The 11,489-nt window shown below is 40.4% G+C and overlaps 1 protein-coding gene across 1 annotated transcript in view; it reads left to right on the forward strand.

The window, feature by feature from the left end:
- Positions 1-11,257, forward strand: part of LOC142109101 (SLAM family member 5-like) — a 31,333-nt gene extending 20,076 nt beyond the window's left edge. Inside the window, exons 5-9 of the mRNA XM_075193141.1 lie at positions 1,848-1,888; positions 2,293-2,394; positions 3,846-3,929; positions 5,494-5,589; positions 11,170-11,257. Coding sequence (XP_075049242.1) covers positions 1,848-1,888; positions 2,293-2,394; positions 3,846-3,929; positions 5,494-5,589; positions 11,170-11,181 — 335 coding nt within the window. The 3' untranslated portion in view covers positions 11,182-11,257. The remainder of the gene's footprint in view (positions 1-1,847; positions 1,889-2,292; positions 2,395-3,845; positions 3,930-5,493; positions 5,590-11,169) is intronic.
- The last annotated feature ends 232 nt before the right edge of the window (positions 11,258-11,489 follow it).

Consider the following 11,489-nt stretch of genomic DNA (forward strand, 5'->3'; position numbering starts at 1 on the left):
TACAGATGAACAGGAGATGAAGGGGGTGAGGCTAGAACAAGCCAATCAGAACATTAGAATGTTGACGGCAGCACAGAGCATGTCATCTCACCAATCACCCTTGCGTCCATGTGTATGCAAGTCAGAAGTGGGAGGGGCTAGGCCAATGTTTAGCCAATCCTAGCTTGTAAACATTATCAACATATAAGTGTCCTGTCAAACTGATGCAGGAAGTTTGTGGTGTCAAAAACACTTCTACATAAAACAAAGCTCTTAAATTCAAGTGGTTTTGTTACAATTTAGAACATTAAAGCAAATATCTTCCACATTGCTATGGGTTACACCAGCTGATTGCATAGTTAACTCATTTTCATTATTGTCCCTACTGTCGGCACTAGCTATTAATTTTTATTTATAAATGGATGGTTGGTAATGACTGTAGTTAACAGCAGACAGTCTGTAGACAACTGAACATCTATCCCTCTGTTAATGATGTTTCCTGACAATCAATGGTTTTTTGGTGATACGTGTGATTGCTTCTGTACAGTTTGTATATCTAAAATATTTCCTTAGAGGTGCTAAATATTTTGATTGTGAAGATACTGTGGGTTTTTAGAAGAAAACCATTTACAGATTAAACTATGATTCCATTACTACATTCCACATTAGAATATGAAAACTATTCCACAGGTAACTGTACAGAGGAGCTGATTTTGCCCAAAGCAACCAATCAGATGTTTGCTTCCATTTACTAAACTACACTAGAAAAATGACAGCTAGCACCTGATTGGTGTTACCCATAGTGACCACCTATATTACACAGTTGCATGTGGAATAACTATAATAAATATCTACCATTCTGTACATCATGTGAAGGTCTTTAAAAACTGCCTTGCCATAGAAACAGTTCATGCCTATACAAGTGTGATCAAAATATATTGTCTGTATGATCGTATTTTAACCATTGAATAGAGTAAACACCTCTCCTTCCACAACCGAATTTGCCTTAATAATTCCATCTTGATTCTCCCATCGCAGTGCCCAATATTTGCAATACAACTAGTAGGTAAACAGGGAGTTATTTAAGAGCGGTGGAAAAAGATGTGGCTCATATATTCTCATGTGAACATGGACTTTTTTTTTTAACCACACAGCAGAATTGTAAGATTTCATCTAATTTCCACGTTTCCATGGTCCGTCTGAGCAAATGTTTAACACAAGTTTATTCTGATATTCAGATCTGACAAAAGACAAAACTTCTACCCGGCTGGTAAACCAACTATACAGGGTGAGTCAAAAGTCGCAGTACACCCTTTTATTTCAAAAACTCTACAGGAATTGGGCCGATTGGCCGATTTCAAGATGGCGCCCATGTTTGGTACATACCGTAAAAGATAGACCACGTCACCCATACCTTACTGGAGTATTCAGGTTTTCCCAATTCCTGTAGAGTTTTTGAAATAAAAGGGTGTACTGCGACTTTTGACTCACCCTGTACATTGAATAGAAATTCAGAAGGTCTTTCTTCTGAGTTGTCTCTGTAACGTGTGTGAACAGTCCAGTGTACATGACATGCCTTGCCTAATATACATGTTACCACAAAGAATGAAGTAACGGCTTTCAACACCCACCCAAATGTAGTTTTGAATATTTCGAAAGAGCAACATATTAAGAACAAAACTGGATATATTTTAACTAAGGGTTTTTTTTAATTGCAAAGTAAACTTAGATTTAATTTCACACAACAAATGTAAACATTAACAGGATGAAAGGATCTCTTTAATTAATGTCTTCATCCCTGGTATGCTTATATCTTATATTTTCAATGCATAGTCTAAAGTAAATCATATATATATTATTTTTTTCAGGAAAACGCCAAGAAATTGAGACACCAACAACCTATGTTCAGGTTATAACTGCATTCTGTTTTTATCATTTAAAACCTTCCTGACAACACCTAAATTTAGCAAATGTGTCTTATTTTTGGAATGGAAGGGGAAATGTGTCAGTTCTGTATACATTGACAGTTCTGTGTTCTTTTATTTAATTTAAAAGCTTGGAAAATGAGCATAACTTGACTGCGGAGGGAAACCCTTTCTTAGACGTGAATATTACCATGAGTGAGTGTAATTCACAATAAATATTTTTTATTTTTTATTGGGCTCGAGATGAAAACAGTCATTGTCTCCGACTTTTCAACATTTAGGCAATAAAGATTTGCTAACTAATATACAATTTACACATAACCAAATAAGCGAGTGTGATCTGAAAAAAATAAAAACTTTAAATAGCAAACATATTTCTCTTCTGTAGGTGGTTGATTCACCAAGACATGAGGAAAATCAATATGATTCCGCTACAAGACCTGAGCAAAGCGTGGTGACTTCTTTGTATAGTGAGGTTCAGCCTGTGCGGGTATGTTATACCAGTGTTACAGGGAACTATATTTGTCTTCTAATGATCATTTTAAGAACAAAAGTTATTACATTTTTAGAAGAAAAAAAATTACATTCATATCAAGCCACCAACCTCATGTTTTATACCATAAACCAATATCATTATTCTTGTATACAGTTTTATATATATATATATATTTTACATGCCAACTTTTTCTCGTTGGCTTCAGGCAGATCCCGGGAGAGGTGGGCGTGCGGGGGCAGGGCTTGACAAATCGTATCATTTTGGCCCTGTCCCCTAAACGATTGTCACAATTTTGGCCAATTACAGCAGGGGGCGGAGCTAAGATGACACAATATTTGCGTCATTAAGCCCCACCACTTATCTATTGTCGGGGGCGAGAACCGGGAGGTCTCCCAGAAATGCGGGAGTCTCCTGGACATTCCGAGAGAGTAGGCAACTATGCGTTAAAGAAAAGCAGCTAATGACTCTCTAGAGACTGAAGTGTCTTTTACATTTCTGTCTCCATTACTGAAGTCATGTTGTCTTACCTGTCAGTCTTTGATTAAATCTTGGTCTCCATGAAAATGGCCACCTCCATAGGCATCAATACATGGGCATAGGACACAATTTCTGAACTGTGTCATCATGCCACAGATGGCGAAGCCAACCACGTCTTGTACTGGCTCAGCATCAGGGAGAATGCCAGACTCTTCTGGGAGTGAGGGAGATCACCCCTATTTCAGGGAGTCTCCCTGACATGCAGGGAGAGTTGGCAAGTATGATATATATATATTATATTTGTTTGCAAACATTGCATTTATGTGAAACTCTGCACCAAATCATAGCAACCACTCAGAAGCTCTTTTATTGTCCAACTTGCAATAGACAAATTAAAACTTGCTGATTGGTTGTAAATTATATTATAAAATGTGTACCTAAATACCCTGGGGTATATTTACTAAACTGCATGTTTGAAAAAGTGGAGATGTGTCCTATAGCAACCAATCAGATTCTAGCTGTCATTTATTTAGCACATTCTACAAAACCACAGCTAGAATCTGATTGGTTGCTATAGGTAACAACGCTACTTTTTCAAACCCGCAGTTTAGTAAATCTATTGCCTGGTGTCTGTCTGTGCAAAAAAAATAAAAAGTAAAAAAACAAACCATTTTTATACATCTAGCAATAAATTAATAATTTATGTATGTAAATTAGCTCCAAACTCCAATAACAAAATGATTGGCTACAGCTTTACAGAGAAGACAGGTGTCACCTCATCTCTGTGTACCTAAAATAATATTTTGATGTTTAAACAATTTGTAACAAAAAACATAATACAAAATCAATAGTTTACTCAATTCATATGTTCATAATTCTCAAAGAGAAATTAAAAACTTAATATATAACCAAAACTGTAACCTGTCAAGAAAACTGGCAAAGAGAAACATTCATTTTTCTTGTTTCAGAAAAATAAATCACAAAGACAAGAAAATAAGCAGAATGTGCAACCGGCACCAGAAACCGTGTATAGTTTTGTTGCGAATTCCACAGTATGTACATTTCATATACTGATAAATGCCTTTTGCATTAGTTGTCTGTTTAAAAAGTATTGTGGCCAGGGCTGCCATCAGAAACTGTGGCGCCTAGTACTAATTAATCTGGCAGGGCCCCCCCTCCCCATACATGTGCCCCCCTCCCTCTTCGCCATACATGTGCCCCTCTCCCTCATCACAGTACATTCTTCCCACTCCCTCATCACAGTAAATGTTCCCCTCCTCCCAAAGTAAATGTTCCCCTCTCCCCGGCAATCACAGTAAATGTCCCCATCTCCCCTCCCTCCAAAGTAAATGTTCCCCTCACCCCCGCAATCACAGTAAATGTCCCCCTCTCCCCTCCCTGCAATCACAGTAAATGTCCCCCCCTCCCCTCCCCGCAATCACAGTAAATGTCTCCCTCTCCTCTCCCCACAATCACAGTAAATGTCCCCTTCTCCAGGGGAGGGCTGGCAAAGTTTAGCCCAGGGGCAGTCTATTTTAAAGGGGAAAAAATGCAGGTGGCCCAGTGACCCAGCCCAAGATAGCCCATATGAGACTGGCCCAGGGGGCAGAAGCCCTCCTGACCCCCAGCCCAGCCTGCCCTTCTCCCCCCCAATCACAGTTAATGTCCTCCTCTCCCCCCCAATCACAGTTAATGCCCTCCCCCACAGTTCCCTTCTCCCCGACCCCCATGGTTAATGTCCTCTACTATCTGCCCCTCTCCTATAAAATGAGTACCTAATCAACTTACCTTCTCCTTCGCGATGCTGCAGCTCCCGGTCCCTGATACACTGGGAGCGCGGCGCGCAGTGATGACGTCACTGTCCCACGCTCCCAGCCTATCAGAGCCTGGGAGGCGGAGCTGCAGCATCGCGGAGAAGAAGGGGCAGCACTGTCAGTCAGACTGAGGGGCCCGGACAGCCCAGGGAGCCTGGACAAACGGAGAGGTCTGTCTGGGCCCTTCACAGCAGTACTGGCCGTACTCCCCAGATTGTGGCCATACTTGTTCCACTCAAAAACCCCTTCTGTTATCGCCATAACAGAGCTGCAATGAAATGTCAGGTCAATGGACAATGTATTTTATCTTCATGGCTCATAGCTGAAAATTTTAGTGTTGTGGTTTAGTGGCCCTTTAAAGCACCTAGACATATATACAATCAGTAGAAGCTTTTATTCTATAACATTTAGAAGAAATAGGAGAAAGAATAACAAGACCATTGTATCATATGATTTTGTAATCAATTGTTAAAAAGAAAACCGATTCCTGTTCCCCCTAGCTACAGTAATATCTCAGAGTTATCGCCTTAACCTGAGTTCGTAGTCAATCATATTTTAGAATAACATTTAATGTCTTAAATATTCAAGCCACTCTTGGTGACTAGGGGCGACAAGAGGGGGACTGGGATATGTAGTGGAAGGCACCACCAACCTGGTGTGATTATATTGAAATGATTGTTGTGTGAATTTAACATTTCTCATCAATGAACTTTTATCAGAGACATCAACATGAGAGCCTACAGAAACATCAGCCAAAAGAGTGAAATTTAAAAATTGAAGATATAATTTTTGTTTGTTTCAGGAAAGTCCGTCTCAAAGACAAAACTGTTATAAAAATAACGGAGCAAGCGCACAACAAGAAGTAAACAGTGTGTACAGTACGGTTAATCATCCCACGGTATGTAAAATCTTATCATATTAACACCAACTACGCAACATCGCCCGCATACGTCCCTTTCTCTCTCAGGAGGCCACCAAAACCATCATCCACGCACTCATCATCTCCCGCCTCGATTATTGTAACCTCCTCCTCACCGGCCTCCCCCACTCCCGTCTCTCCCCCCTCCGCTCTATACTCAATGCAGCTGCAAGACTCATCTACCTCTCACGCCGCTCCTCCTCTGCCTCCCCTCTCTGCCTTGCCCTACACTGGCTCCCCTTCCCCTACAGAATTCTTTTCAAACTCCTCACCACTACTTACAAGGCTCTCTCCCACTCTACTGCCCCTTATATCTCTAACCTCCTCTCCATTCACACTCCCGCCCACTCCCTGCGCTCGGCCAATGACCGCCACCTCTCCTCCACTCTGATCAACTCTTCCCATTCCAGAATCCAGGACTTTTCCCGTGCAGCCCCCCTTCACTGGAATGACCTCCCTCGCTCCATCCGCCTCTCTCCTACTCTGTGCTCCTTCAAATGTGCACTCAAAACTCACCTCTTTCTTAAAGCCTACCAACCATCTCCTCCGCTCTTTCTCCCCTCTCTCCCATTGCCTCAACTGGCTCCTCTTGTGCCTGGTCTGTTTAACCCTCCCTTAGGATGTAAGCTCGCATGAGCAGGGCCCTCTTCCCTCCTGTCCCCTCACCTGTTCTTCTGCTCCGTGTTTTTTGCATCAGACTGCCTGGAGTTTCTGAAGTATTGGTACTTTTTGTTTATTGTTCTGTACTGTTATACCCTGTATAGTCTACTGTTTGTACTGTGTGCGGCGCTGCAGAAGCCTTGTGGCGCCTAACAAATAAAGGATAATGATAATAATAATAATAATAATAATAATAATAACACATGATACAAGAGTGGAGCTGTAAGATGACAGTGACCAACGTTCATGGTCTCACCAATGTGGGACTAAAATCTGTCTTTGGATCAGCCCAAAAACATTTCCCCCATATGGGTTGTGCTTTCGAGAGGTTGTAGAACTACCTGTGGTCTATTGCCCTATCAAGAGATGAACGCAGTGTGGATGGCCCTTTAAGTAGTCATCATAGACCATTACTCTGTCAGAAATCACAGAAATGGCTTCAAACCCCAGAACCAACATGCTGCAGCTTTGGTCTGTCTGTGGTTGAACTTAGTGCCATATTTGCTGAGAGTTTGGTCCTCACAGGATCTATTGATCCATAACTTGACTACATTTTGGACCAGTGTGGGGGACGTGACAACATAATGTCATCACGGGCCACCCCTGCTGTACAATTCCGAAGTTCGGGATTCTGAGACAGTAGACAAGTATGTTTTGATCACTGTTATGAGGGTCCCTAAGGGCAATTGTATAAAAATAAGATTATAAAATACTCATTGTATTTAAGGGCAATTTCTTGGCAGCTTCACATTATTAAATCTATAACAGGCTTCTCCATCTTCGTGATAATACACAGCTTTTCCCCTTACTCACATCTGGACAATTGGTCTATGCTAATCTCTAACTGGCAACTACAGCTATTAGTTTAGCAAATTATTAGATTACCAAGTGGACTGCAAAGTATTTCAGAGTTTCATGGTTGGGCTGTTCAACTGTATTTTATAACCTTCTGTTTACAGGCCTATAGCAGGCTTCTTTTTGAGTAATGCAAAGTCTGTAATAACGCTATAATGGTAATTTGTAATAAGTCTATGTATTGTTTGTGGACATAGAATAATAAGGACGTGTCTAGAACTATACTAGTAGGTTAATTGGCTGCTAGCAAAAATTGGCCCTAGTTTGTGTGTGTGTGTGTGTGTGTGTATGTTAGGGAATTTAGACTGTAAGCTCCAATGGGGCAGGGACTGATGTGGAGGAGTTCTCTGTACAGCGCTGCAGAATCAGTGGCGCTATATAAATAAATGATGATGTTGATTTATGGTCATGACCTCTTCTGTAATAAAAAAAAAACAAAACAAAACAACAGCTGCTAAAAAAACAGGAAGTATTGGTGTGCACAGCTGACAACATTGTGATAGCCTGGTGTGTGGAAGTGTGTACAAGGGAGTGATAATAAAAAAAATGTGAATTTAGTGTGTAAAAAAACAATTCGGGTTTATATAAACTAAGCTAAACTCCAGAAATAAAGCACTTAAAGGGCAAGTAAAGCCACTATATGATATTAGTATATAGCAAAGGCTGTGCATTACATAGCTGAATAATATACATAAAATAAGATTGTTTATACTTAACTAAATAGGGCCACCATGCTTTTCTTTCACCTCTCTGTGGCAGGAGGCCATATTAGGAGGAAAGTGGTTTTCTCTAACTAGGCAGACAGAGTGTGGCTGACAGATTTGCAAACTTGCTGTGCAGAAACACACAGCGTGAATCGGTAAATAGTAACTTGTTTTACAGTGCTTATGGGTACTGATTGGCATACTAGTAGTTAACAGTTGGGTGTATTGAATTAGTAGCGTTTAATTTAGATTACCCTTTTTTTGCAGTAGCATTATTAAATTTTGGGGTCGGTTTTTATGTGGGAAGAAGGTGTGTTTTTTGGAGTATTTTAAGTTTTTACAGTATATTTTGGTGACCACATAGTGGTATTAGTTCTGGGGAGTTTGTGGCCAGCAGGGTAGTTTTATAATATCTCAATAGCTAGCTCTGGGTGACAGATGGTATTGGTACCTACGTTCCATGAGTGTCTTACACTTACTGTATATATGAAGAGTTGTAGAATACTACTGGAGCCAATTATGAATAGGGTGACTGCAGTTTAATGGTTGTTTTACTATGTCTTATGTTCTTGCTGCGATTTGGTTTTTCTGATTCACATCCAAGTGATTGAAACAGCAGAAAGAGGCATTCTGATGCTGCTATCTAGCAATGGATTATTACTGTGATCCTTTCCTGCAGTGGTTGTGTCTGGTTCCACTTGCTGCTATCTAGCAAAGAACTATTGCTGTGCTCCGTTCCTGCACTGGTCGTGTCCGGATCCACCTGCTGCTATCTAGCAATGGACTATTACTGTGCTCCAGCCTGCACTGGCTGAGTTTCATTCCACTTGCAGTTATCTAGCAATAAACTATTACTGTGCTCCTTTCCTGCACTGGCGGTGTCTGGTTTCACTTGCTGCTATGTAGCGCTGTACTACAAAGTGTACTCCAATCCTGTATCTGCTGTGTCCAGTTGTCTCCACCTGCTGAGCTTTGCAACTTGAAGGTATTAAAGAGATGCCAGTGCCTCACCTGTCTTCACTGTGTGGTTGTCGCTGTGCCTCCAACTACAGTGTTGGCACTGTGCTACATTACAGCTCATCAGTTCCTCCCTTGAGTTTGAGTCCAACTCACCACGGATGTCAAGGCTGAACTTCTTCCAGCTTGTCGACCATGTTGCCCGTAATTGCTGATCCGATTGTGAGTACATCGTACTGCAAGCAATGATAATGAGTACATCTTCATGGCCAGTGGTTTCTTATTTGGGTGATGGATATATACTATTATAAGTAATGGCGCTCGATCTTTCTGCAGCTTTTTAGCTTCCTTATGTATTGTGACATATGATTCCCATTTACCATTTATTATTTTAAACCTGTGTGATCTCAGTATTGTATTACCTGGTGCCAGAGGTAAAGATTCTCAGCAACTGGAGTCTAACCCTACTTGAGTTCCAAGATAGTTCCCGACAGTTCCAAAGAGCAAATAAATCAGTTCAATAAGAGGACATTAAAATAAACCCCCATTTATGGTTGTTCGCAATTGTGGGGTCCAGGCCAAGCTATTTCCTCATACTCTTTCATAGTCCACCACTGTATCCCTATCTCAATGCTGTGATAAATGTGTGAGGCCATACTGTTAATTCGGAGTGTCAATATATAACTGGCAGAACTGTGTCATCATAACTACCTTAGATACTTGGCCAGATGGATATGGGGGGGTCTATCAACAGTTGGATATCCAGTTACATAGATCATTTAGTCTGCCAGCTGTGGTTCGGGCTTATCGTTGAGTTCATTAATACCGAAAGAAAATTGGGGCGGATGAACTTACTCAACACTTTTTTAGCCAAGCATCTTTGGTAGACGTGGACAACCTCTATCTCTGATTGGTACAAATCTGTGTGAGCAGAATATTGAGTATTTTAGAAAGATTATTGTACGTCTTCTAAGACACTGGTGCGTTAGTAACAGATGGCTCGTTTATTTTTGTATGTGATTTTGTTAAATGGTAGTGGGCGGTGAGAATGTCTCACTATGATGTTGATTGTTTTAGGGTTTTATTACTACAGCTTGTAGACATGGAAACTGTTCCTTTGTTATGGGTGGGATATTGATGTATGGAACTGGCATTTGGCCTATTGTGGATTTCTTCTGGTCGAATGCCTGTCTATTTGGGCTTCGTTGCGGGTATTGTTTCATGACGCGTTTTACTATAATGTTTTCTCTGCAGCAGGCTTATGAGGTGAAGCGTCTTGCATTTATCAAAATTACTATGTGAGACCTTTGTTTTGTTTCATTTTGGGTGCTTCTTGCTCACATGTTTGTCAGTCTGTAGGATACAGTTTTGTCATGAGGCATAGAGTCAAATGTGGTGCCCAAATGCTGCAGGATATGTTTGTTGTTAATAGACAAAAAGTCCAAGCATAACCCTGTTATTATGGTGGTGGCATCGCCAATATCACAAATCTGCATCTTTTTTTTGTGGCAAGTGCATGGTGACAAAACTGGAAACAACGTCCTACCACTTTAGAACCAATCCTTTCATTAACTGGGTTACCTTTATCCTAAAATACAGCTTGATTTATCGTCATTTATGGATTAATCATGACAGTAGCAGGATGTTGGCATTGGCTGTCTTTCATCACATATTCTTCCATACATTTATTGTGAAAGGTTTACAAAATAAATTATACTCCAATAAAGGGTACCCATCACATCTGCCAGTTAAGTCAGCCAATCATAACACAAGTAGGAAAAGCGTGGCATTGATGATTGTACATGGCCGTCAAAGTATGGTTAAGCTGTGAGCATTTTCTGTAGCTGATGGATCATCCCTAACTATATTAAATAAAGTCTTCATCCACAATTGTTTAGTTTATTTTCATGTTCAACAAGGACTATTCCCCTTACCCAAAATTTAATAATTTTTCAAATATCATACTATAAATTAATCTAATCAGCTATTTATGTAATCCCCTCCCGAAACAGCAGCAATCCATAGTCATACCACCCAGTCGGAATCTTTGTCTCGACTGCCGGGAAGTTGAGAAGATTTAGGTGAGTGCCACTGGTGCATACAACAATTCTAGAGTTTTTGAGAAGAGGAAGGTTGGAGGGGTCCTAGCTCCCCATTTTTATCTGCAGGCTGTGCGTAAGGTCTTCCAGTTTGGTTCGGAACAATGTTGTGAAGTATGTACACATAATTTTACCAAAAATATAACAATTGGCCCAATACTGGAAATTGTTCCACAATTTTGCGTAAGATTTATCTGTGTTTATTATTTGTGCTATGTAATTACTTTATGTATTCTTGAAATTTTTATCTGTCGACCATCTCACAATATTTTACTTTCATATAGGTACCTGAATGAGTGGGTCCAGAGTACGTGAAACAGATAATCATCTAATAGAACAACAACAGCTTGTATAAATGTGTATAAAACCAACAGATGCCTAAGCACACCAACATTATGGAAATTACAAAATTAATCATTAACATATCTGGATCTCGAGACGCGTTGTATTCAGAGAATATCATTATACTGTATTGGCAGCCTGTAAAGTGGCAAGTCTGTTTCAAGATGACTTATTGACTTCCAAAAGATTCTAATCAGTTTCTGACTCCTTATATTCCCAACTCGCTTACTTCAGTCCACAGATGAAGGACTACTAATCATAC

This window comes from Mixophyes fleayi, chromosome 12 (assembly GCF_038048845.1).
Source record: "Mixophyes fleayi isolate aMixFle1 chromosome 12, aMixFle1.hap1, whole genome shotgun sequence".
Taxonomy (NCBI): domain Eukaryota; kingdom Metazoa; phylum Chordata; class Amphibia; order Anura; family Limnodynastidae; genus Mixophyes; species Mixophyes fleayi.